Genomic DNA, 27,891 nt, shown 5'->3' with positions numbered 1-27,891 from the left:
ATATTTTATATATGGAAGCTTTCTCTGAATAAATAGGTACAGAAACTACCTTGGTGACTTTAGACTTTAAATTTATTTCTCTCTCTGTGCCAATAAATTCTTGCTTCATATTAAATGCTGTCAGAAAAAGATATTTTTTCTTTCAGAATTCAAAAATTAAACACAAGAAAAGGTTTAGCTTATATCTTCAAGGTTATACTTTCAGGGGTTAGTTTTAGGAGGTGAAAAAGAAAAAAACAACAACCCATAATTGAGCAATTAAGTGCTAATAGTCTTTACAGGAAATTCCTGTAAAGGAAATAGGCTTACTCACTTTTCAACTAAACCTAACCACAAACCTTATCTGTTGAGGGGTTGGCCAAAAGGTTTTAGATGCTTCGTCTTCAAGGCATTTCCATCTACTGATAGAGGTAGTTATTTGATTTTCCTCTGTAAGACCGTAGATTTGACAATACCAGTGGTCACTTGTAAAATCCGACAGCTTTTCTTTTTTCTCCAGGTGTAACCCATTATTTCTAAACTTGTGAGAGTTAAATGGCTATTGGGTCTTCTCCAGTTATTTCTCTGGCTAGGAAGAGGTACAGTAGAACTCTTTGAAAATGGATATTCTCATATGTTTTTTTTCAGATGGAAAAGCCGGCAGTCACTGAAAAGACTTGAAGTTCCTTCCTCTTTTTTATGTCTTAAGAACAGGAAATGAAGGTAAGACAATAGTACTTTTTTTTTCCCCACTAGATTTCCTAACCACAAAAGGTAAGCTGAGAAATGAATTGCTAACACCATTCCTTTTCATAAAATATTTTGTAATGATGGATGTGCTATTTAACTAGCAAAATTTATATCTCTGTATATCTTGAGGCTTCACTTTACAAAAAAACTGGTGTTTATAAAATAAACCTATTTACAGTGCTTTGAGCATTTTGTGGGAAAAGTGAAGAGTAGAGGGACTCACGATGGTTGCTAACTTTGACACCTGCCTCCCCCAGTATTTTCTTCTCTTTTTTTACCTTTTCCCATCCAAAGCTTTGGTCAGTGAAAAATCGTTATCAACCAATGATAGTTGAAGCTGCAGCCTTGACTAACTGATATGGGTGATACTCAATCTCTGATGAAAGAAATGTGGTTCTGAAAATGAAAAAGATTTTGGAGGAGAGACCCTTCAGATACTTGAAGCCACCCTGTTGGGCTCTTGTCTCTTTCTGTGAGGCAACAGCATGTGGAGATGGGAAAATCAGATTCATTGAGACCCTCTACATTTGTGCATAAACTACCCTCCTAATACTTACCAGATGTGTGATTAGTATTACTAGTGGGGGCCACTATTTCAAGCGACATGAGCTTTGATTGTCCGTCAGTAAAACAAGAGGACAATAGTCATCTTCCAGAGTATTAACAGAACGTATGTGAGAGACCAGGGGCCCACAATATTCAGTGCCATTTGTCCATCACTTTACTTCCTGAACAGAGAGTCTGCAGCCTGGTTTGCATTCAGGTGCCCAGTGCTCGATAATCAATAGACTCTGCACTTTGTGCAATTCCTTACGATTCACGGAAGCATTTTAGTGATGGTGGAATAAAAGGCACTGCATAGACATTAAATGGTCTTAAAGAGGTAGATGTTGACAATCAACATCAGTTGTGTTATCCCACATAAATGGAGTTTCCAGAATGGACTTGTTCCTGGGTTGGTTAGTTGCCAACAGTGCTGGCAACAGCTACTACAACTCAGCATGGACCCACCTCCCTAAGCTCTATTCTTGTCCCTGAGGACAAGCATTCTTCCCAAGGGTGCTTCTTGGATCATAGCGATCACACTGACACTTGTTTATAATGTAGATTCCATGTCCTCCTTCAGAATCTGATTCAATAGAATTTGGAGAGCCCAGAAATCTGCGTTTCAAACAAGTGTTCCAGGTGATTCTTATAATCAAGATAATTTAAGAAACACTGTCTCAGAGACAAAATTGTCATCTGGAAACAGCCCCAGACTGCCTGAGGTCCTAGGCAAGCAGGTGAGTGCATCTTAGAGAGAGCACCTGTCCCCTCAAGGGTGGGATGGGTATTCCTGAGGGCTGAAGACTGCTGGGTGCCATGGTAACCAATTTACTATAGTCTCAGACATTCAACCATGGAATCACGGAATGTTAGAACTGAGATGATTTTAGCAATCATGCAACTCCCATGGTTTCCAAGTCAGGGAGCTTAAAAAAAATACAGATTTCCCAGCTAAATCCCCAGAAGTTCTGATCCCCTACCTCTAATGTAGAGGAACTACTGATACTGATACACTCAAATATTTATTTTGTCAGATAAGAAAACTGAAGAGAGAGGCTAGGTGTCTTAACTGGAGTCACACAGCAAGTTAATGGTTAAACCTAGATTGTTATGCATTTGTTCTGACTCCTCCTGAAGTGTTTTCATTTATTTGAACAACAGAAGTGATGGTGATTTATGCATGAAAGTTGGTCCTGGGATTTGGAGATAAGATTTCTGAAACAGCATCCCTACTCTTAAGGAGCTCCCAATCTAACAGGAGAACACAGTATCTGAAACAACAATTATACGTGGGTGTGCATAAATTATAAACAAGGAATCGCTGAGCCCTTCTTGTTAGCCAGGCACTATTCTTGGAGAAATCATGAAGTCTGAAAAAGAGAGTCAGTTCCTACTGGTATGAGCTTCGATTCTAGTGGGAGAGGAGTTTTCAAAACAAGACATTTTCAGACAGTAATGTGTGCTAAGACAAAGTGATATCAGCGGAGTTGCTGGCTAGTGCAGTGGTCAGGAGAGACGGATGGGTTTCATTATGCGGGTGATCAGGGAAGTTCTCTCTGGGGGACATATCCAAGATAAGACATAAAGGAGCCAAATCAGGTCACACAGGGCTTTACACATGGTGTTTAGGAATCGATTTTTTATCTCATGGGCATGGGAATGACATCCTCAGGCTCGCATTTTAGGAAGATGCCTCCAGGGATTGAAGACTGTTCACTCAGGGGCTTTGTGGGCAAAGGAAAGAAAGGCAAGGGGGCAGACCAAATCTTGGAAGGCAGTTACTTTAATCTACCTCATTCCTTGACTACAGGCCTCATAAGGAAGAGTCACCAGTTGTCACCAATGGGGATAAATAACACAGTGATGCTAGTCTCTGCCCTGGCACTCTTCAAAGCTCTCTGCCATCTATCTCACTGTGTCCCTTCTTCACTGAGCACTCAGCAGCAGGAAACATCCTGCACTTCCAGCTCCGACCTGGGCAAACTGGTCTGGATAGACCTTCCCACACTGTGTGGCTCTGCTTGCCTCCTGTCCAAGATAACCTCTCTATGGTTTGCAGGGTTGCAGGGTGGAAACCTCAGAGAAAACAGTCCATGAACCCACTCCTCACTCTGTTTGACCTGCTACCCTGCTGACTCATTCCCCTCACAGTGGAATTATGTCAAAACTCTCCTTCCCTCAACAAATGAACAAACACCACCCTGACTACCCTGCACAGTGTAGCGTGTGGCAGGCGTGACTTGTCCCCACTCCCCAGACTCCTTCCCTTACTCCCTCATCACTGCACAGCTTTCCATCTTCTCATCCCCGCTGTGCATGCTGATCTGACCATTGGAGGCCAAACCTAGTGGACACTTTTCAATATTTTTGTGCCCGATTCCTCTGTAGCTCCAAACTTTTTCTGTGCTTAGTCTCAGGGTGGTCTCTGTGTTCTGTATCTTTTCTTCCTTTTGGGTTTATCCTTTGCAATGTTCCCTTGGCCCTGACCCACCTTTCTGGTGTTCCTCAAGGAAGTCTATCTGCCCTTTCCTCGCAGCTGACAGACTTCTCTGGCCTGAACACCCACCTATGCTGCTGACCCAGGTCCCTCTCTGAGTCCCACCCTGCTGCTTTTGGAACGCTCCAACTGGATCCCCAAAGACACCTTAAGCTCAGTGTTTCTGCTAGAGAAACATTAATTATTGATAACTCATTTATAAATATTAAAGTTACTCCCTCTTCCTGCACCTGAAGATGTTGGAGACATGGTGTGTGAGTGTGTGTGTGTGTGTGTGTGTGTGTGTGTGTGTGTGTGTTGGGAACTGGTTGAAAATGAAGACTACTATAAGTTGCAGAGAGCCAAGTATTTCTTCATGAGACAAGATGGACACACCTGGAAAGAAATATTCTGGGAAAGTCATGGGTGGAGGGAATGGTTGAAGGAATGACCAATAAGCACAGGGAGGAGTGAGGAAAGGAACTTGCATGGCTGGTTAGATGTGCAGAGAGCGACACTGGTTTTGTGAGCTCCCTAAGAAACACAGATGTTGTGGGGAGAAGACTTTTAAAGGCAACTTTCAGAGTGGCCATATGATATTTAGTGTAACTTATTTTTTCTTCCTTCCCTCCTTTCTCCCTTCCTCCCTCCCTTCCTTCCTTCCTTCCTTCCTTCTTTTCTTCCCTCCTTCCTTCTTTCCTTTTCTTCTTTCTTTATTTTTTCTTTTCTGTTATCACTGCATTTGTTTCTTTATTTATTGTTCCTGGAATTGTTTCTTTGTATGTTCATGTTGACAAAGACTCTCCTTGACCAAGTTTTAGTTAGGCCCCTCTGAAGACTCTTGTCAACCAGGCTTTGACGTTAGCCCCAGTCCTGTTTTCGTTCTGCCCAGCAAAGCCTTAGCAAAGACTTCTGCTGAGTGATTCTCCCGTCCTTGATATTTGATCATCCTTGATATCGAAGCCCTTGACCTGCCTTCAGAAAGAATCCTGTTAGAGTCATTTAATAAGAAGTCCCCTGTCCTTGATGTTGCTCTTAGTAATTTTCCATCTCCTGATCCCCTCACCCTGCTCCTTGGCTATAAATCCTCACCTGTCTTTGTTGTATTCTGAATTGAGCTTGATCTTTCTCTCCTATTTCAATAGCCTCAAACAAAGTCTTCCTTGCTGTTTTAATAAGTATTAGAATAATATTTTTTCTTTGAGATTGTTTTCCACACTGTATCAGAACCTTGAGTACAGGAGCTGTACCATTTATTTTGCCCCCTTCCCCCCCCCGAAAGAACCTAAAACAGCATTGGAGTGTTTTAGGTGAAAATTTTAGCTAAAGTTAAAGGGTTAAATTACCTTATTCCTATAACCCCAAGAATAATACACAGGTTTTTTTTTTTTTAGATTAGTGATAATAGTTCAGAACTCTCAGAGGCACAGACTAAACTGTTCTGTAGGAAAATTACTTTTATTTGCTTCTAAAAACAAAATTAAAATGAAAATCAAATATTACCTACTGCTATGGTACGAATGTTTGCTCACTCCCTCTCCAAATTCATATGTTCAATCCTAACCCTCAAAGATGATACCCCTAGTGATAGAATTAGGAGGGGGCCTTCGGGAGGTGCTTGGGTAATAAGGGTGGAGCCTTCCTGGGTGGCCTGAGAGTATTCTAATAGCGAGTCCAGATAGATCTCTAACACTTTCCACCCAGTGAAGACACAGAGAGAGGGCACTGGCTTTGAACCAGGTAGAGGGCCTTCACCAGAACATGATCACGCTGGTGCCTTTATCTTGGACTTCTCAGCCTCTGTGAGAACTGGGGAAAATAAATTTCTGTTGTTTATAAACCATCCAGCCTTCGGTATTCTGTTATGGCAGCCCGCATGGACTAGGACACCCTCCCAGGGTCCCTATCTCGTCTCTTGTAAATGGTTTGAAAACTCTAATGACTACCTTATCAGCAAGAGGGACAAGACCCCCAGGAACACAGCCCAGGCTCTGATTCTCTCTCTTGAGGTTACATGCACCCCCTTTTATATTTCAGAGTATTGACAGTAATGCCAGCCAGCAAGAACTGTCCCTTTTTTTATTTGAGGCACAGAGAGTGAAGCAATCTCTATTTTGTAACTCTTATTACAAATTAGTAACGTGCAGACAGTCTCAAAATGTATTAATTATTCATATGAGCTATACCACTAGCTTTCCTAAATGTGAAGAACCTGACATTTTCATTCATCTTGGGTCTTTTTTATTTTCCTGGAAAACTTTCACTTAATTCTTTCCAAGTTACTCATGGAAATATATGTACTAGGTAGAACATTAAAAAAAAAAAAGAATTCTGTAAAGAAAAGGAGTCAAAAGGAGACACTGTGTGGTGTAGAGATCCAAGTGATAGCATGAGATTGAAATGTCCTCCCTCCTTCAGATGTGTAAGAAATGACACACACAAAGGGACTGCTATGCCACTGAAAATACCATACAAATGTGGACTTGTGAGGACTCATTTCGGAGGACCTGCCCTTTCAAAGCTTCCTGTGTGACTTGCAGTTTGATCACAAGTTCCAATTTCTTCATTTCCCATTTTTTGATTTACAGAAATGAAGAGGATCCTCAGCGTGGGGCCCTGAATCGTGATGTACTCTACTCTGGCAACAGAACAAATTTACTGAAGTAATGACAGGACCCAGGGAGAACAATGCTTTATTTGGGATGGATATTTCTTTGGCTTGTTGCAGGAGAGAGAATTCAAGGATTTAATACTTCAGGTAGGGGTTTTCGCGTTTCATGTTAACACTGTGAGTCTTGTGGTCAAAATTTAAAGTACCAGATAATCTGACATATCAGCTACATGACCTATTAATACAGCACATTTCCTTCCTACTGTTAAGGTGAGTGTAGGAGGAGAAATTATCGGGGTGAACAGTTTTCAGCTGATAGCAAGCATCGATGAGGGGCACAGCTGAAGGGGAAGGAAGGGTGGTTCGGCCATTTTTAACAGGAAATAACTGTTGCTGCTGGTGACACTGGGAGGGAGTTAGAACCTGAACTTTTTTTTCCCTTGCAAAATGGGAACAGTGAAGAGGAAAGACACACAACTACTCTGTAAATATAAGTTAGAGTTTCATCTTCTAATGTGTTTCTGCGTTGCTTTGTTTGTTGGGTTTTTCAGATTGCTTCACCAAAAAACTTCTTTGGACATATTCTGAGAGAAGTGAGGAATTTGTCTTATTTTGTGATTTAGCAGAGCCAGAGAAATCCCATTTCTACGACAGAAATCAACACTCACCAACCCAAGGTCCTGAACACCTGCCCTGCAGTGGTAGTAAGGACCCATCTGACGTTCAGTGGTACCTACAACCTCAAAATGGAGATGCATTAAGGGAGATTACTCAAAACTATTCTCACATCATTCTGGACCAGAGCACCCTACATTTTTTGACCGTGGAGATGAACAGTGCTGGGTCGTATATTTGTAGACCCAGGATTAGGTACGTCCCCAATGCATTCCTACCTGAAAACATTCCTAAACCCCATATTTTCTGGATATAATATCTATGTTCATAAGACCTTGTCAACTCTCCTAGGAGGCCCCAGGATGAGGCCTGTTGCATTAAGATGGTCTTAGAAGTTAAGCCCAAGACAAACACATCCCATGTGTGCCCACATAAGAAATACCTTCTTCTTGGTAGCCTTGGCGATATTTATTGCCCCAGTCTCGACTGCCAAAGTGACGTACAGAGCCCAGAGGTGACCTGGTACCAGGTAAGAATGACTTTTCCACAATTGATATAAGACTATGGTTTTTATGGTAACCTCTCCGTTTGTACTTTATAGAAATGTGAGTTTGAGGATCTGAGGTCTAGAGGTTGACCTTGTGCTTATGGAGAAGACCTGGCTTTCTAAAATGGTCTTTCCCCTAGGCAGCCACAGGACCTGATATTCTAATTATTAAAACCATCCTTTTGATAGTGTCAGGAAAATGTCTAAAATTCAAGTGTATCACATGTGCGATGTCATAAACTTACAACATCTGCTAATGCAGAAGGCTGGATTAGTCCATTTTTACTGCCCGTGGAAAGCAATGGGCATTCCTCAGGGGAAGGGAGCACCCAGCAAGTAAGACTTGAAGGGTTTTCAAAGAAATAGGAGACTAGAATACTTTCCTAAGCAGACACATCTGGAAGAACAGTTAAGGCAAACACAGGGTGGCCCTGAGACCTTGAAGAGGGAGTGCAATGTTAAGAAAAAAAAGGGGAACAGGGGCCAGGAAAAGACAAGTTTCACAATGATTTTGAGGTATGAAGCACATGTGAATAAACATAATAAAAACACTTCACATTTTCGGGTTTTATAATCATACCAAATGCTAACAGATATACAAATGCTGTGTAAGCATCTCTTTCAACGTAATCTTATGTCCTTTGACCCTTGGACGGTGGAGTCAAGGAATAAAATTTAAATTGCTTCCTACACTTGCAATAATTATTTAAAGTCTAGTACTTTGCCTTAAAAAAGTATAAGAAACTTGACACTTGACTTCAAAATATATCTGTTTGTTAATATAAACAAAAAATCATTTTAAATGGCCACTGATTGAATTCAAGAAGGCAGCCCTTGTTTATCTGGGGGCTGTATGCACCCCAAGACTCAACAATTAGAGACTGGCGAGGGTACTATGACTGTGGTGTGAAGAGACATTTTCTCACTTTATTCTCTTGAGACTTGGCAACAGTAAGTGGACAGCTGTTATTACGTCCACTGTAGAAACAAGTGTACAGGGATGATGAGCGATGCGCTTAAGATCTCACATTTGTATTTTAAAGTGACACTGAAAATATGCTGGTTTCAATAACATCCTAATTTAAGAAATACATTAATTTCATAACCTCTAAAATGAGGTTGGTAAGAAAAGTCAATGGTTCTGTTCATTATTTTCAGTTCTCTCTTAACAACAAAACTTCGCTAGGTTCAAAAGTACTTGGAATTTGGGATAACACATGTCAAGGTAGGCTGTTTCTAGCCCCGTAAAGCACGCTTGTCCCCAGTTATTTCAAATGAAAACGCATTTGAATTATCAATGATGGTATCCCTGAAACTAAAACTTATTTTCAATTTCAGATAAGCACAGGCCACAAAGTAGTTGCCAAGTTACTGCACATATTGCTCTTGTAGGCTAAACCCTAAAGTTGTATGACATTTACAAAAGGAAGCTTTATGTCACTTCTCTGGAGCCTTGACTGCAAATGTCAAGATGTGTTTAATGGTGAATAGGCGCCTGTCCTAAACGCAGGCACATGATGGCTATCATTAAAATTGTACTTTCTGACGCAGGTTTGAAGAGGTCATGGTTCAGGGTGTGTTGCATGACTTGCATGTGTGTGTGTGCATGTACGCACACACACACACACGCACAAACATACACGCATGCCGTAACCTGGAAACTCACAGACCTCATGCAAGCAGTGTACTACTAAAAGTGAAGACATCAGCCAGGAAATAGTACCCAGTCCTTTTTTTCCTTTCTTGCTAAACAACAGGTACTCAGGTGGTAGGTGGGTCATACCTAAGACATCTCAGAACAGAAAAGATGAAAACCTGGTGTTAGTGAATTCAGATGAAACTGCTTACCGGGAATGTATCTGTCAGAAGTATAGAATAGCCAACTGAAGTAAATCTATGGGCTGGAGTCTCTAAAGGTTTCCAAAATAATTTTAATAGACATGTCAAAAATTTAGGCTTGGAGATTCTACTTTTTTAAATTAAAAAAAATTTATTGTGGAACAGTGTGTTTTTCCAGCATTCATCAGTTCCAAGGCAAGTCATTGTTTTTTTCAATCTAGTGGAGGGCGCAGCTCAACTCCAAGTCAAGTCATTGTTTTCAATCCAGTTGTGGAAGGTGCAGCCCACTGGTCCATGAGGGAATCGAACCAGTGACCTGGGTGTTATGAGCACTGTGCTCTAACCAACTGAGCTCACCGGCCACCCACAGCAGCTCAGCTCCAAGGCTTGGAGACTCTTAATTGAAATATTTAATGACTGAGAATTTGGAATTAAAGTGAATCATCTATTATTTATTCTAATAATATTTTCTCTGTATTTTCCTAATTTCTAAAAATATGAAAAATAGTCTTGGCATAAAGAGACTTCATCTTAAGTAAATGATAACCACATTTAATGAGAGGGCATTTTACGTTCTTTAGCTAAGAAAACATTTGACGTGGGAAACATTGTAACAAAGGTCAATGGCAAACCCTCTTCATGAACTCCTGTCAGTAAGACATGTGCCATGAGTAACTTTTCCATTGGTGGTTTAAGACAATCTCACTCCTATACCACATTCGCTCACTACAAAGTAGCTGCCACGCCGTTTCTGAGCCCTGTGTTCCACGGAATTTTCGCACATAGGCCTGCCACTTCTCCTTCTCATTTCCTTTTGGCCTAGTTCTCGTAGTAACTGGCACTAGTTGGCATTCTATGAGCATAGTGACATGGAGAACTGGTGAGAATGATGAGATTGGTTAGCCCAAACATCAATGTGACTCCAAATAGGGAAGAAGTAAAGATCATTTAGATTTGATTTTTCCAAGGTTGATACATTGGCCCCATTTGATTGTTCTCATGGTTAAATCTTAGAACGCACACCCCTGGACAACTTCCTAATATCTGCTCAAGGCTGTAATCCACATGTTGTCTAATCAATATTGAGAACAGAGAAACTATTGTCTTCTTTGTTCTGAAAGTATATCATTGCAGTCTATGCTTGTATTAGCTTTGGGACAGCTCATTATATGGTTGATTCACTCTAAGTTGGCAGATAGATCTTTTTCATAAGAACTGCAATCAGGCCAACAATTTTGTGCTAATAGAGTAGAATTTTTAACCCATGTTTATGATTATATTCATTCCTATTAAACTATAATTTGTTGGTTCCAGCTCATTATTCTACGTGTCAAGCGGTTGGAATTCTGATTTTGAAATCTAACATATTAGCCATCACTTCTACATATAGGAGACTTGTAGATGACATACACACATGATATGTCTTCACTGAAGCACGTCGTAAAAACACTGAACAGCCTGGCACTGAGGACAGTTCTCAGTTGTTGACCCTAGGTTGACCTTCTAGTTACATATGGTCCATTAATCAACCCATAACTTTGGTGGGTTGCTGCTCTATTAAGTAAAAAAGTCAGCCAAAGCCTGAGTCACTCAGCCCACATATAATATATCCGTTGTATTTAACTAGAAGATCATGAAAGTGTTTTCCAAATGACTCGCTATAGTGAAGATATAGTGCATCTACTGTATTCCTCCGAGCCTTTGATCTAATCATTTTGTCATGGAAGGGAACAAGAAGACAGCCATGATTTGCTGTTAGTCAATGCAAGCTGGCTGATATTCAACACCTTTTCATTTTTTAGGGTTCATAAGCCATCTGTTTAATAATTCATTCAAGACTTTGGCTAGGTATTGACACCTAGCTCATCAGTCTATAGTTTCCATAATTTACTTTTTTCCTATTAAAAATAAATAGTACAAAATTCATATGTAAGTAGAACGTTGGCAGTTGATGATTAGAACAAGAGACTGCGCAGCTGCTCTTCTCAGGAACGTGCAACATAGGCAACGGAAAAAAGAAACGTACAGGGTACAGTCCATTAGTGGTCAGCGGAGCAGTATGGTCGTGTGGTTCGCGTGAGAGCTGGGAACAGAGGCTGCAGGTTGGTTACGTGGTGTGATTATTGGGTCCCAGTTGCTGTGGTTGAACTTTACAATTGTGAGTCTTGATCCAGGGACCTAGCAGTGGGAAATGAAAGAAGACGGTGGATGTTACTGATATTTTCAAGGAACAAAATAAACAATCAAACGCTTTAATGGGGGTGTGTGAAAGAGATGGCTATCACACTTTGGGTCTTTGTGGCTCAAAATACATTCACAGCATTTACCAAGTTGGAGAAAGTAACAGCTAATTCAGTTAGGGAAGAGGAGAGGTGACATGTGCAGAGGTGACAATGAATCATTAAAACTGACATGAAAATATCAAATCCATCAGGGAGGACAGGGCTTGAGATACAGATGCTGGAGTCTTCCCAGACTCGGTAGGAAAAGCCCAGGTAGGAGCTCTCCAGTGTTGCCCAGTTCCAGGGAGCTCCAATCCCACTGAAGAACACAATGTGCTTTCTGCTCTCTGCAGTGGTGGTATTTCCCGGTAGTACAAAAGCTTCATGATATTAGCGTATGATATTGTAATCATTACTCCTGGTAGAGTATGTTTCTGTGTTCTTCTTGCTTCACACATATCTTTAAAAGTCCCTTTTTGGTGTCCTCAACTTCTTTTTTTTTCATGCCTCGGTTCTCTCTAGGATTTACTGACACTATTTGTACAAGTTCACACTGAGAGATTCCTCCTTCCACATTTTTGTTCGTGATTGTTTCATGTCTGAACAAAACAAAGAATTCCCTGTGTAGGCCCATTAGCACCTTTATTTCCTATTAGAATCACTTGTGATTGTATTATTAGAATGGGTTTCCAATCATTCTTCACACAAACTGCTTCTTAATAATCTCTTTTCTTTGATGTTTCCTTTTAGTTCCATCTCATAAAGTCTTAATAATACATCCTGAACCATACGGATCTTTTTATGGGGGAAAAAAATAAAATCAGGTCTACTTTATCACCCATCTTCCCTGGGGCTCAGCTGAGGTCTTAGTTCCAACTCTGTATTCTCTCCCTATTACCTTCTCATGTGACTTAAACCCACCTCCACTCCAGTTTCTGCTCTTTGTAAGTTATTACTGTGCTCTCTAGAGTTTTGTCTTTGACTTTTACCCCATGCTTTGAACCTTGGTTCTTAGTCCTTGAGATCAGCTGGTAGGTAATTAACCTTGTCTGTCCCACCTCGTGGCCTTATTTACCTACCTACCTGCAGCTGCCCCAGTTTTGACCACCCCCCCAATCCTCCCCACCACTTGGGCTTCTCACTACTGACTGGAAATTCCTTCTTGAGCCACAAGAACCACACCAGAGACTTGGAGTAGGGGAATCCCTGAGTCTACCAGTCAGCAGACAAAGTGGAAGGGAAATTCCTCAATCGGAACCTGAAACTCAAAATCAGAAAAACTTAGATTACTTTTTAGTTCTCTCACTTAACTCACTCGGTGATATGGAACCAAACACAACTGCCAGAAGCTCAGTTTTCTCATCTGTAAAATGGAAGACAGAGAATCTATGCAACCCAAGTCATAGAATCCTTCATACAATCATATGCGATAATATATGAGAAAGGACTTTGTCATTTACGTGGATAACAGGCTCTTAGTGTTTTGTTATTTTTGTTGTTTATTCTTTCCTTTTAACTGCGGCGGTAAGAGATGTCCTCCTGGTACTCTTAGTGGGACGTTGGAAGGCTATGTGTCCCATGGAGCTTAGGGGCTACAAGTTGCTTGTCGCAGTGATACTCAGTCATTCAACAAATATTTATTGAGCCCCTACTATGTCCCAGTTCCTAGTGATACAAAAGAGAGTATGAATAGTCTTTGCTTAAATTCACAAGAGCTTCTCCACTTAGTTGCCATTAAAAAAAAAAAAAAAAGTCTGACCATGTGACTCTTAGGCTTCAAAACCTTTCTTTCAATTACACATGCATTCATTCACTCACCACTTACCAGGAGCTTACTATTGCCGGCCTGCCTGCTAAAGACTGGAGACCAAGATCAAACACAAGCACATGCTCCAGCCCTTTCACCTCGGCCTTATTTCCTACATACATGCTTTGCTTCAAGTGTTCCTAAAATGGCACTTACACTCAGTTGACTTATTCCTACATATTCTTTAAGGCTCTGAATAGACTGGAGTGGGCACCCCACTTCATATGAGTTGAGAGCATCATTCTCTGGCTTAGCACTCAGGGCCTGCATTCTCAGACTGAGAGCTCACTGCGGGAAGGGATCTGTGTTCATTCCTCCCAGTGTGTCCAGGGCCAGCTATATGTCTCAGCACAAAAGTCGCTCTCAACCACTACAGAGAAGGAGATCCTGAAACCCATAATTACTGTAAAAGACCTACAGGCAATGGCGGAGATGTGTGCTCACTACTCTGGGAGCATGAAGTGACCGATATCTTGTCTCCATGAGAGGCACCTCTGGAGGCACCTCTGAGCAGCAGCCTGTCCCCTGGAGAAAAGTGGAGGAAGACATGTGCAAGTGTATGGACTGAGAAAGAAGGTGGTTGTTTAGGGAGTGGCACGTGGGACGGCAGTAACAGGAAATAAGTCTGGGAATGGATGGCAAGTCTGTGAAGAAGTTTAAAGTTTATCTTAAACGCAAAGCGGTGTCACTGATAGATTCTAAGTCCAGAAATGTTCATAATTGTATTTTAGTTCACACTTGACTTTGGGTCAACTATGAGTTAAGTAATTGTTTTTCAGTGATCAGTCATTCTTTGTCATATTTATGTACACCTGTTTAGTTATTTACTTAATATTTTTAATTTAAATGTTATTCTTTTAGTAGAGTTAAATTTATTTAAAGAGGAAACTTTATATTAGCCCCAAACACAGAAAACCTATGTAGATTCCAGGAATATGAATATATATGTATTTTAAAAATACATTTAGGTATCAGCTATTTAGAACATGATGAGTTTTCTAGAATAGTCTCAGCGGGTTGGGAAATGATGGGTTAACTAGTTCTTGGTGGGGCATATTAGATTTGGTACCCTGATCTCCACACATAATATAACTGTATTTGAAAATGCCTCTCTTTTTAAAAAATAATTTTACAAATAAGATTTTTGAACAGAATCTTCCCATGGCATGGTGGTATTTTTCTGATGTCTCAAACCGATTGTCCCCTCCCCTGCTTCAAATTCATTAAGTTTTTTTTATTTGTGCAATAATTATTAATAACAACTCTCTGGTTAAAGAAAGTTACATAATTTTCTTGTCTCTTGGATTAGAATGGAAGACTACTCTCTGAAGAAAGGAGCAACCGAATGCAACTGGGTGAAATCTATGACTTTCACCAGGGCACGTACGTCTGTGATTATACTCAGTCGGATAATTCAAGTTCATGGACAGTCAGAGCTGTTGTTAAAGTGAGAACCATTGGTAAGTGAGATTTTGCTTTCAAGATTTGAGGTTTGAACCTCAATTACGCAATTATAGTTACCTTTCTGTGGCTTAGTAATTTCTTTCCTTTTTGGGAAAAAAACCAGATAATCATACACTGTAGTCATGGAAAGCCTTGAAAATTGGCAAACATCAGGTTTTCCATTAACCTAGATTCTATTCTCCGAGGAAGCCCTAGTTCTGAATCCTACCGTGTTTCCCTGAAAATAAGACCGGGTCTTATATTAATTTTTGCTCCAAAAGATGCATTAAGGCTTATGTTCAGGGGATGTCATCCTGAAAAATCATTTTACAGTTAGGTCTTATTTTCGAGGCAACACGGTATTCAGGTTATCACAAGTTGGGTTGCCATGCATTGACGTCTCATTTGTTTTTGTAGGAAATTAAAAAATAGTATTCATAATTCACACACAGAAATAAGTGATACCCATGTAGCTGTCACCAACTTTAATACTGTTACCATTTCTCTACATGCTTAAAATCTCACTTTTTCTTTAAAGAAACAAAACACTGCAGATATAATTTGAGGCTTATCCCGTCATCGCTTCCTGCGCCCTCCCTTCCTCGATACAGTTCAATCTTATAGTTTATATCCTTTGCATTTATGTTTTTATGCTTTTTCTACATGTGTATGTATCCATCAATAAAATAGAATATTGTTTTAGGTTATAAAATGTGATTTATGTTATAAACATATGATATTATTCTAAGGTAGCATCCAATTTACACACCCATCAGCAATGAACAGTTTCTTATTATTCCGAAATAGTATTTGATGTCTTCAGAAATTTTGATTGGTGTCAAGTGGGGTCTCTTTTTTTAATAGCAATTTACATTTTCCTGAATACTAATGAAGTTGAATATTTTGTTATATGTTTATTGGTCTATTGGGTTTATTCTTCCGTGACTTCTCTATTTTTGGCCCAGTCTTTCCTTTGGGTCTTTCTTACTAAATTTACAAGTGTCAGCATGGATAATGTAATAATTTAAGCATGGCCTATGTCAAAACATAACAGAGTCAGTCATTCATTCTGTGTATTAAACAGCTACAGAATGGTTGATTTAGCTCTTAGGAATATATTAATCAATTTTACCTCCTCTTCTTTTATTGCAAGATACAAACCACTGAAGCCAACTCAAACACTCCTGCTTGCTTCCTGTCCCTTACACTCTCCACTACTTTAGATCTCAGTATTTTAAATTTATATTAGATTGTTCCTTGGATAAGAAGTTACAATGCAACTACCCCTCTTGCACCACTTGTCCCCTCCAAGTGATGTGTGATTGCTTTTTAACTCAGGCATGACAACTTGGCCCATCAAACTTTCAGTGGCAGGATCTGCTCTTCTCTCTCCCAGAGGACTCCTTGCCACATGTGTTGCATCTCTTTCAATCAATTAAGCCTTCTCTGTCGTTATTCCTGTCTTTTTCTTTTACTCTTCCATTCTTTCATTTGTGCATTCTCACACAAATCTTTCTGGGATATCCAATATGTGTCAGGCACTGGGCTTGGGGCTAAGGATAGAAGAATAAGGACCAGGGCACTTCCTCTTGTCTCTCAGAACTTACTACTTTGTGGGACAGACAGAGAGGGAACAGGTTATCAGGATACAATGTGATGAGTAGAGAGGAGAAGCAGAGGGGCCCACCAAGCCCAAACCTGGGCACAGCGCATCCCGGTGAGAACTGAGGGGTAACAATAAATTTGCCCAATGAAGGAGGGAAATATGCCATTCCAGGCAGAGGGAGCAGCATAGTTAACATCTGGAGGATGAGAAAGAGCTTGGTCATGCAGTCAGTGAGGAAAAAGAAGGTCAGTTGACGGGGAGTGTCCGGATGCAGGACTGAGATCACACTGTTCCCGTAAATTTGGACTTCATCCAAGAAACAATGGGGAGCCATTGAGGGTTCTATGCAGAAGAGTGTCATCAGGAGATTTGTATTTGAAATAGGCAGGCCACTCTGCCTACTGTATAGGAGATGTATTTTAGGGAGCAAGAATGGAGGCAGGGAGAAGAAATAGGACGGTGCTGTGGTCAAACAGGCAATTGCTGACAGTGGCCAGACCTGGGAGGCCACAGTGGGGTGGAGAGAAGTGGATGGACTCAAGACATAATTAGGAGGTACATCTGAAAGGATGTGGAAAGTGGGAATGAAGATCAGGACAAAGGAGGGGTTGAGGATGAGAGCTAGGTGTTAAGTTGGGCGACTAGGTGGACTTCCTGTAAGATACTGAGAGAAGATAGCATAGCACAAGATAGCACCCACAAGGGCCGATGCGGGGCACAGGTGGGAGACCAGCAGGTTTGATTCATGCTCTTAAAGGTTGTCTCGGGTTGCTTTCTGAATAGACTTAGCAGGGGTGATGAGAAACGGCTTAATTTGTGCATAAACAGCACACGATGATGAATTTTATCTGGAAGACAAAAAAAAAAAAAAAAAAAGAGGGAAATCAAGGATGTTTTAGTTTTCTGGCCTGGATAAGTTTTCTGGCCTGGTAAATGGTGGCCCCATTTAATGAGACAGAAAAAGCTGAAAAAGAAGGTCTGAGGAAGAAATGAGGTATTAGGCATGAAAGGACTTTTAGTCATCCACGTCACGATGACACGTAGGGTTTTGGGTAAACTGGTCTGAAGATGTTGGGGCCGGTGACGTGAAGGAGAGGGTGACCAACACGATATGTATCTGAAGCAAAAGGCCAGAGTGACATCACCTAGCGAGTGAGCATAGAAATAAGAGAGCCCAGAACTGAGGCCTGGACCATGCCACCACTTGGACAGGTGACGAAGAGGAGGATCCCCAAAGGACTTTCAATCGGGGTGTGGGAACAAAGGGAGCTGTTGCAGGGCATAGTGACTCAAGTGTCTCAAGGAGGAGGAGTGATGCTCTGCCTCTAATGGGGAGGCCTGAGAACAATTATTATTGTTAATTATTGGATCTGGGGAGGTGGACGTCATTATTTATATCATCAAGGGGGTGTCATCAAGAGGAAGGGTGGGGAGGAGAGCAGTAAAGGAAGTGAAATTGATGATGAGGTAAAGAGATCATTTCGAGGACCAAGACCTTCTGTAGGGAAGTTACCTAGAAAGTAAACTGCACCGCCCAGGGAGAGAATGCAAGACCACTAGGAGAGAACCAGGAAGAGATCTGACATTCACAAGAGGCACAGAGGGGAGGAGCCCACAAGCACATAGAGAAGTGAGTAGAGATGGTGGAGGGGAGCAGGAGAATTTAGAAACATGGACCCAAAAGAAGAGAGGATTCCAAACTGGGTGTGGCCAATGCTGCTGAGAAGTAAAGCTGATGAAAAACTCAGTTGTGCCCAGTGGATTGAGGTGCACAGAGATCACTGGTGACTTTAGCCAAAGCAGTTGTGGTGGAGTGATGGGGGTAGAAATCAGACTCCATGGGAGGTGAGGGAGTGGAGGAAATGAGCAAATAGCACTCTTTCAAGAATTTGGCTGGGAAGGAAGGAGAATGAGTAAGGCAGGGATGTGAGGTAGAGGGGTTTTGTTCTTTTTTTTTAAATGGAGAGAATGAGCACGGATATATGCTAATGGGAAAGGGAGAGAGCAAGGGAGAAAGAGAGAGAGAGAGAGAGAGAGAGAGAGAGAGAGAGAGAGAGAGAGAGAGAGAGAGAGAGAGAGAGAAGACTTAAAGATACAGGAGAGAGATGGTATAATTGAGGGCAGGAGGTCCCTGAGAAATAAGAGAGGGTGCCAGAGCAAAGGTGATGAATTTTCCTTTATCAGGGGATGGAACATCTTCCAGAGGAAGTGTGACAATGGAGGCACATTTGAAAGTTTGTGGCAGGAAGCTGAGAAATAGGTGATGAATGAACGATGGGACTGACTTTTATTTTGAAACAAACCACGACTTTAAGAATGGAGGGGGTAGACTCCAATCTGGCGGATTTTCTCAGGTGGGTTCTCCTTGCTGTTGGATTACTCAGCCAGATGGCACCAATAAGCAATCTTGTAGGAGAAGATGAGAATGAGGGCTCAAGTCTGCCATGGGTGAGCCAGGCAGATACGAATTTAAGGACGAACGTTTTGCTAGTACCCACAACCTGATGTAACAGTCATTTCTGAAGGCATGCTTTTCACATAGAAACCTGCATTTCTAACCTTATGGAGTATAAACAAAATTTGCAGCGAGAGCATCAGAACATTCAGACCAACGTGTGATCATGCACACATCTTCAGCAGGCAGGCTTTCAGATTTCCCAATGCAAATAACTATTTTTATCTTTATATTTTAGTGAAAGATACTCGTCTCAAACCAGACATTCTGGAACCCATCGTGGACACACTGGAAGTAGAACTGGGTAAGGTGGCGGCATTATCACCCTTGTTTGACACTGCACTCTGGGAGCAGCTCTAAGTGTGATAGAAGGAGAAAGAGTACTCGATGTCAAGTCAGATAGAATTAGGTGTGAATCTTGACTCAGCCACTGACTGGTATGAGGACCTCACACAGTCACTTAATCTTTCTAAGCCTCAGTTTGTAAATCTGTAAACAGGCAAAATAGAAAAGTGACCTCATGAGGTGACATTGTAGGATAATGTATGTTAGGTGGCTGGTGCATGATCAATAGATTTTAGATTCTTCCTTACCCCGGAAACAGGTGGTTTACACATATTGGGTCAATTCAACTTGAGTATCATTGACCTTTAAAAATATGATGTTTGGTCTGGTCTTCCAGATAATTTTAGGCGAATAATTTGTTTTCCAAAGTAGTGTCTTCTTTGGGTAGTGGGGCAATGTGACTTTCCTATGGTACTCTTTCGTTTTGTCAACTTTCATTTTGTCATCTTCCCAAACAGCTAAATAATACCTGGTCTATTTAAAACCAAGTACTGGTTGTTTCAATAAAATAAGTTCTTTTAAATGTGAAAATACATATATTTGTAGAAAGAAATGTAAAAATAGATATTATGGTAAAAGACCGCTAGGTGGCGGTATCAGTATATCCTCATTATAAAAATGAAAAGACGAGAAATATCACAAGAAAGGAAGGAAAGAAGAACAATAATAATTAATTAGAAAATAACAAGTTACAAATAGTATCAGTGAATTTTAAAGTATGGCTGGAGGAGAGGACATTATTCAGGTGCAAAAATGAGTTTTCAAATGTAGCCCCTAACCGTTTCATGGTTAAAATACTGAGTTTGAGGCAGAGCGTGCATCTGGATATCCGTTACAGAGAAAATGAGGAGAAAGAGGGTGGTAGTGTGATAAGATGCATGCCCATCTGTACAGCACTATTCAAAATTCAGCTGAATATCTAAAAAATGTCTTCCTTAAGCTATATGCTACAGTAACCTCGTGATTTTTATTTACTATGCAAGTATTGGTTTAAAAAATGTTCTTTATTGACACACCTTGTACTTCAACAGCAGCGTTAGAAGACCAGGCTGGTCACTGACACTTCTAAATTTCCTGGTATCTGTTCTCAAACCATCTCAGAGCTATGACCACGCCAATCTTTTAAATTTATTTTTATTTTAACTTTTTATTTTTAATTGCAGTTTTATTTGTTAATTACAGTTGATATACAATATTATATTAGTTTCAGGTGTACAGCATACTGATTAGACATTTATATACCTTATGAAGTGATCACCCTGTTAAGTCTAGTACCCATCTGACTTCGTACATAGTTATTACAGTATTACTGACTATATTCCCTATGCTGTATTTTAAGATCGTATAGTCACGGTTTGAATTCTAATTGCCCATTAGAAACAAACATACCTGGTTTCATTTGTTTCTGAATGAGAGACAGGTGGATGTTTGGTTATTTCTGGCACACCTGTTCTACCTGCAAACCTAACTGCACCAAGGACCAGTCTTCAGGTGGAGTGTTTCTCCTACATAGCACAAAGTGTTCTTACTGCCTTCCTTCCTATTTTCTGCGGCCTCTTCATTTCCAGGAAAGCCTTTCACTCTTCACTGCACAGCACGATTTGGCTTCCAAAAGGACTTTAAACCTGTGTTAAGATGGTACAGCAAAGATTCTAACCAGCAGTTGGAAATCCTAACCTCGGAGGGGAGGAGGTAAGAAGGAAACTAGCAGGCAATATTCTTTGCATCCTACAGTGAATGCTTTTACCTTTGGAAACCTTCAAAATGTACACACAGAGCTGAATCAACACACAGTTAATGGAGTGGCCACAAGCACCGACTAGTGGCGAAAATAAAAGTACAGAAACACACAGTTCATGTTAATTTTAAACATGGGAGCTAAATGCAGTTTCTGACAGGGCCATAGAACGAAATATTTAAGTTATTTTAAAGCTTAATTTGTAGCAACGGTTTGATGTGACTGCTTTAAACATCAAGCTGACAAGCAGAGAGACACACCAGCCCAGGCTGCTTAAATAGAAGTAGCCTGTCCATCAAACGGGACAGATGGTTACCCTCCCTTCCCTCCCTATCTCTCCATTTCCCCCCAGTGCCGTCTGTTCAGTGTATCCAAATATTTGGAGTCATTAACAGTCCAGGATATATGAAATGAGGAAATGGCATAAGAATAAGGAGTCTGACCAAAAAAAAAAAAAAAAATGTGAAGTGAGGAATAGCTGAAGCAATGCCACCTGGGAAAGGGGACTCATGTGGGATATCAGTCTTGAAGGACTTGGCAGCTATTATGTTTTATGAGAAACTAGACTTAGGTTGTTTCTTTCTGGAGCACAGAACTCAATTAGTAGCCAGAATTTACTGGGAAGACAATTTGCCTCAAGAAAAAGGAAAACCCTAGCCATTAGGAGCTATCCAACCCCTCACAAAGCTGGACTCCAGTTCCTGAAGGGTTAAGGACTTGAATCCTATCTGCCAGGCATGTCGCTAAAAGATACAGTCCCTTGTTTTTCCAAGATCTGTTCCAAAATAATAGTCCATGGATTAAGCACTTCTTTCTGATTTATAAAGCATTTCAATAAACAAATGTAATATTTTAAAAATATACAACACTACAAATAATAAAGGACAGATTCTGGCGAATGGTAATAAAATTTAGCAAGACCGTCATGACAAGGGAAGTCATTGGGTCGGTCCCCTATTAAGCTGATGTTGCCTCAAAGTTCAAAGTAGCCCACAAAGAGGATGTGTTCTGACTTCACACATCCTGTGTGACCCTTAAACGCTGAGAACCTCCATCACACCATCTATAATCCACCTTGCAAGGTCCTTGTAAGGAGCGGATACAGTAGAGGTTATATGCTTATCATAGTCTCTGGCAGGTAAGAAACATTCTGTGATCAAGGGTTGGTATTATAGGCTCCAAGCAACACGGACTAAAACATCATTTACCTAAACAATATTCCTTAACATGAAGACAGGCTGGACATTGACAACTTTAGAGAATCCACATTGTGAATAAATGCTAAGACGCACGCTTCCTGCATGGGGCAGAATGGTGCAGGCCCAGGAATCCGGTTGCCACTTCTCAGTGGTGTGACCTTGGACTGTCACCCACCTTCTGTGCCTGGTCTGCATTGCTGGCCAAGTTAGGACCAATATACTGTTTCCATGTGGGGTTCCTATGAGGCAAGGAGGATATCTGATACTCCTCATTTAGTGCCCAGAAGACTGCCTGATACACAGTAAACCCTCATTAGAAGGTAGTAGTTTTTAAGATTATTCTTAATGTTATCATCTGTTCTCAGGGGGCTTTCTTAGAGCAAGAAAGGTCAGTTGAGGCCCTCAAGTAAATTAAATTTCAGTGTCAGAATGATGCTTAGCAGATTCAATAATTAAAAAATAAATAAATAAATAAACAAATCAATCAATAAGAGCCCCCCTGACCATCTTATATCCTCCTGGCATCTCCTTATATTATTCGATCCTATGACTCTTCTGAAAGCCAAACTGTTGGCTGCTTCTATGAGCTCCGACCACTGCAAATAGATGACAGTTTCTCTACTGAATGGGTGAGATGTTTTCCCTCCTTTCCTAGTGTTCAATCCACCTTCGAAGATGAAATCATCGAGCATGTTGTCCTCTTAAAAGAAGTCACTCAGAGAGACCTCCGCAAGACGTTCATTTGCTTCGCCCAAAACTCCATCGGGAACACGACCCAGTCCATCCAACTGAAAGAAAAGAAAGGAGGTGAGCCTGGCAGTTTGCTGCAGGAGGCATGCAACTGCTTTTATTTGAGGGGAGAGGAATTTTCCTAAATGCTAGTGATGATGATGATAGCAGTTAAGTATTTACTATGTGAGACAATGTGCCAAGCGCTTTGCTGTGTTAACTCATTGAATACCTTAGCCAAGACCACACAACTACCTGGCAAGTTTTGTATCAATGATCCAGAGCTGGTCCTCTTAACTAATACTCTGTGCATGGGTCTGTGTTGGAAAAGCCTATCATTCATTCATTCATTCATTCATTCATTCATTCATTCATTCATTCTATCAATACCTACAGGGCACGCTCTATGTGGTAGGTATTGTGCTACAACCTAGCTCCCTTTCCTGTTTTACTTTCCTGGCTTCTGAATCCAGAGGACATAATGGAGAGTGGAGGCAAGAAAAAGTAGTTTTGCTCAGTGTTCAGGGTGATACGTGTATACCACAGATCATAGCTTTGTATAGCTGGAATAGATATTCCTGGTAGGGAATAGCTTTTATTTTTTCTTAAGACGATGCTCGGAGATGTTGATTTCATTTATTCATTCAATTAATAGATGATTCTAGGACAGCAGGTTTTGAATGCCTATGAGGTTCAAAGAAGACAAAATTTGTGCCTGGTCCCTAATGAATTCTCCATATAGGTGTGTCCCACGTATTAGGGGCCACAGAGGTTGCAAAAGTGAGCCAGACATAGACTTCAGTAAGGACGATGATAATAATACATGATAATAATTTACAATATACGATGAGAGGGATGCAAATGTGTTGTGTGGAGGTTTATAGGGAAAAGACATAAAAATGGCTATGGTCAGTTTCCCAGGCCACCCCGATCAGGAACTGCCCTTTCCCCCAGGTTCTCCCGAGTTCATTGTATGATAGTTCCCTCAAGATGTGCTTTAAGACATTTCTAGATTCAAGAGAAATGCTTCCAGTAGCAGTGGTGTTGATAAAATAGCGCCAGGAAAGGCACTGGTTGGCCTGAGTGTGGCCTTGTCCTAGGAATGCTGTCTCTGCCTTTGCTCATGGCTGCCATGCTTTCCCCAGTGGTGTTCCTGTACATCCTACTTGGCACCGTCACGACCCTGGCAGGAATGCTCATGGCAGGTGCTCTGCTCTACATATACTGGATTGAAATAGTGCTGCTGTACCGAACCTACCAGAGGAAGGATGAGACGCTTGGGGGTAAGGTGACCCCAACTTGCTTCTGACTTTTCCTCTCAGAGCTGACTTAGAGGGAGGAGCTCCAGAAACATATGTTCCTTGATGGATATACGTCATGCCCCTCAGGCTTTGACACTTCCACTCGGTCTGGTGTTTCACACCTGGGAGGGCTGGGAGCATGTGAAGAAACAATTTCTTTTCATTCCCGTTACCAGGACTCTTGCTGATGATGCTATTGTCAGACACGCTGGACTTGAAAATAATCTCGCTGCTAACAAACCTAAAGCAATGTGACAAATGACTTAACATCTTCATACCTTAGTTTCCCCTTCTGTAAAACAGGGTTGTAATCACCATGAAGGCTGTGAGAGCCCATTGGGTTAACAGAGATTAAGTTTTTAGAAAATCACCTAACACATAGTGAACACACAGTATAAGCCAGCAATTAGCATTTCGCTTGTATCGAGTACATGCCAGTTATGTGTATTAGCAATTTTCATTGTCACAGCCATCCTACAAGCCAGGAAGAGACATAAAGTCACGTGCCCCAAATTGAACTGCTGGGCATTATTATATCTTGGGACTTAGACCCAGGCAATTTGGATCAGAGCCCCCATTAACTATTACGTCGATCAGCCTCACCTGTAAAATGAGGAGCTTGAAGATGGTGGAAATGTCCCCAAAAGCTTGAAGTTCTGTAAGGTTCAAGTTCTATACTATTAATGAAGTGTCTGTCCATTTCCCCATGAGACAGGATGATACCATTTACTAATGTTTGCTTCTTTAGAAGAGCTGCTTCTGTGTTTCTCTAGTCCTGGAGTTCCGTAACGTTAGAATGTTTGCAATTTTAGAAAGGAAGGGGAATAGCTGTTTATCTTGGATCACCGTGAGGCAGACACCAAGCTCTTCATATATGGTATCTCATGCAACCCCAAAAGCAGCCTGCTGGGGAGTTTTCGTTGATTCATTTCACATGTGGGTATTCAAGTAGAGGTATGTGTGCCACCAGCTGTGTAATGTGCAAGGTGCAAGGCTTAGCAGTGCTTTGCTCACTGGGTGTGATCATGCTTTGATGGAGCACACACTTTTCTTTGATGTGTAACTAATGAGACAGCAACAGCACAGATGCAAAGAAAGCTCGGAGGAACCACCAAGTACATGTGATTTAATCACGGAAGGCCCCAGCTGATTGACGTGACCTCAGAGAAACTGCAGGTGTGCTTCAGAAATTAGAATTCTATTCTGGGCAGTTACTACCACTTATCAGTGAGGTTTTGAAATGGACTCAGCTGCTGCTTTTCTTTCATTTTTTAACTAATTCAATAAGGACCCCAAATGTTAATTCTTACCCGTTTACCATATGGTTCGAGCATATGTAGGTATACCATGATAGTAACATCATGTAAATGGCTTACACTTATTATTGCTCCTCTTCTTCAGATAAAAAGGAATTCGACGCCTTCATCTCATATGCAAAATGGAGCTCTTTTGAGAGTGAGGTTGGTTCATCTATGAGTGAGGAAACCTTAGCCCTGAATCTATTTCCTGAAGTTTTGGAAAACAAATATGGATACACCTTGTGTTTGCTTGAAAGAGATATGGCCCCAGGAGGAGGTAAGTCCTACATGCCAAGAGAAAAGACAGAACAAGAGGGATAGCTAAATACAAGTGCTCTTAAGTTTTCCTGTCACTCTTTCTATTGGGATATACATCTTCTGGAAGGTCTCCTGAGCTTAGAACATCTTGGGCAACAAGAAAAACATGTGTTGCACAGACATGCTCCATCATCCAAAAAAATCCACCTTCAGAGGAAAAGATAATATCGGGCCCCAGGGAGGCCTTCCAGAACAAAGGTATCTTTCTTGGCTCCTCAGCAGGAAGTTGTCCGTCGTTCTTACAGGTGGTCCCCCTGCTTTCTGGGGTACAAATCTCAGCACTGGATCAGCACTGATCTCCCATCAGATGTGCTTGCCTTATCCTGTCCCACTGACCTCCTCTGCCTCAGATACCCCACCCATGAGCCTGGAACACCCCATGGCCCTTTGTCATCCCAGCCTACCTTGTTCCAACAAGCTTTGCTCCTAGAGGAACCAACGATTTGAGGAGACAGGACAGGGGAGGAATGTAAAATTGAATCACTAGACACTAGCGTCTGTCTTCAATTGTCAATAGAGTTGACATAGCAAACATGATATAGTCAGCCATGTTCTCTTGTAAGCGTGTCCATCGCAAGGAACCTTCTGGGTAGATCTGGGGGATTCAGGGTTATTGGGACTCAAGGTTTAATAATAACACTTGTAATTAATACGATTCTTTATTTCCAGTGTATGCAGAAGACATTGTGAGCATTATTAAGAAAAGTAGAAGAGGAATATTTATCTTGAGCCCCAACTATGTCAACGGACCTAGCGTCTTTGAACTACAAGCAGCAGTGAATCTTACCCTGAATGATCAAACATTGAAACTCATTTTAATTAAGTTCTGTCCCTTCCAAGAGCCAGAGTCTCTATCTCATCTTGTGAAAAAGGCTCTCCGGGTTTTGCCCACCATCACTTGGAGAGGCTTAAAATCAGTGCCTTCCAATTCCAGGTTCTGGACTCAAATGCGCTATCACATGCCTGTGAAAAACTCTAAAGGATTCACGTGGAGCCATCTCAGAATTATACCAAGAATTTCTTTCACTGGAAAGGACTCTGTAAAACAGAAACCACTGGGAGGAGCTCCCAGCTCAGGGAATGGTGAAATGAGCCCTGAACCACCTCCCCTCCAGTCCCTCGTGAGTAGGGAGGGTGATGGACAAAGCACACAGCATGGATCGGGCTAATATAAAATGGAGGGTGTCCTGCCAGGTCTGAGCAAGCTTGACAGGCACTGGCATGACACTGAAGCTGTGGTTAGAGTCTCTAATTTCTTGGACTGGACAGAGGGAGAGTGAATTCTCCAGATACTAGCACACATTCAGCACATAGGACCCCTAAGATTTTCCTAGTTGTCTGAGCAGAAGCAGTAGATCTGGCCATTTTTGTGTCTATGGACTGTTATGTCTACTAGGTATTATATATGTATATTATATATATATATATATACACACACACACACACACACATATGTATATATACACACACACACACACACACATATATTTGCAATAAAATAAATATTATTAGGAACGACTGATTTGAACTTTGCCAAAAACTTCTCTGTAAAGAAAACAATGCTTACTTCATGTTCACCCATTAACTCTGGAGCACAGAAAGCAAGTAGGAAAGACAGAGACCAGGAGATAAGCAGCAGAGGGGGTCACAATTAGTCTTTACTGTGTCCTTGTGGGAAGTACCCCTTGTGGGCAGATGAACTAGAGGCAGGAGCCCCTTCCGTGGGCTGATGCAGCCCTGTGTTGGGACATAAGGCCTGGGGAGCAGAGTAGGGTTAATTTCAGCTTCTCCTTGTGCCCTTGGCCTTTGTGAGGGTATGCAGTACACAGCCTTACTGTGGACCACTGCAAGTAGGCCAAAATGATCAGGGCAAGGAGGAGACAAGAACACACTGACAGTTACACACAAATTGGAAAGGCAGTGGCAAGAGTCAGCAGCCAAGGTAAGAGTCTGAGAAATTATCCACTGGTTAAAAGAGAATAAAAACGGGGCTTTAACAGAGCTTTCTTCTGAGCCATTTGTCCATTAGGCTGACACTTCTTATATGTGTGTCCTGACCTACCGATC

The 27,891-nt window shown here is 41.3% G+C and overlaps 1 protein-coding gene across 1 annotated transcript; it reads left to right on the top strand.

The window, feature by feature from the left end:
- Positions 1-339: 339 nt before the first annotated feature.
- Positions 340-27,267, top strand: IL18RAP (interleukin 18 receptor accessory protein). The gene is given in 13 exon segments (XM_033124193.1): positions 340-410; positions 628-702; positions 6,340-6,509; positions 6,914-7,232; positions 7,329-7,506; positions 14,702-14,852; positions 19,135-19,200; positions 20,810-20,933; positions 22,834-22,985; positions 24,053-24,190; positions 25,610-25,783; positions 26,494-26,843; positions 26,846-27,267. Coding segments are annotated over 11 exon segments (1,788 nt in total). The 5' UTR covers positions 340-410; positions 628-702; positions 6,340-6,439; the 3' UTR covers positions 26,912-27,267.
- Positions 27,268-27,891: the final 624 nt, after the last annotated feature.

Source organism: Rhinolophus ferrumequinum, chromosome 13 (genome assembly GCF_004115265.2).
Source record: "Rhinolophus ferrumequinum isolate MPI-CBG mRhiFer1 chromosome 13, mRhiFer1_v1.p, whole genome shotgun sequence".
NCBI lineage: Eukaryota > Metazoa > Chordata > Mammalia > Chiroptera > Rhinolophidae > Rhinolophus > Rhinolophus ferrumequinum.
This window is presented reverse-complemented; position numbering and strand designations above follow the sequence as displayed.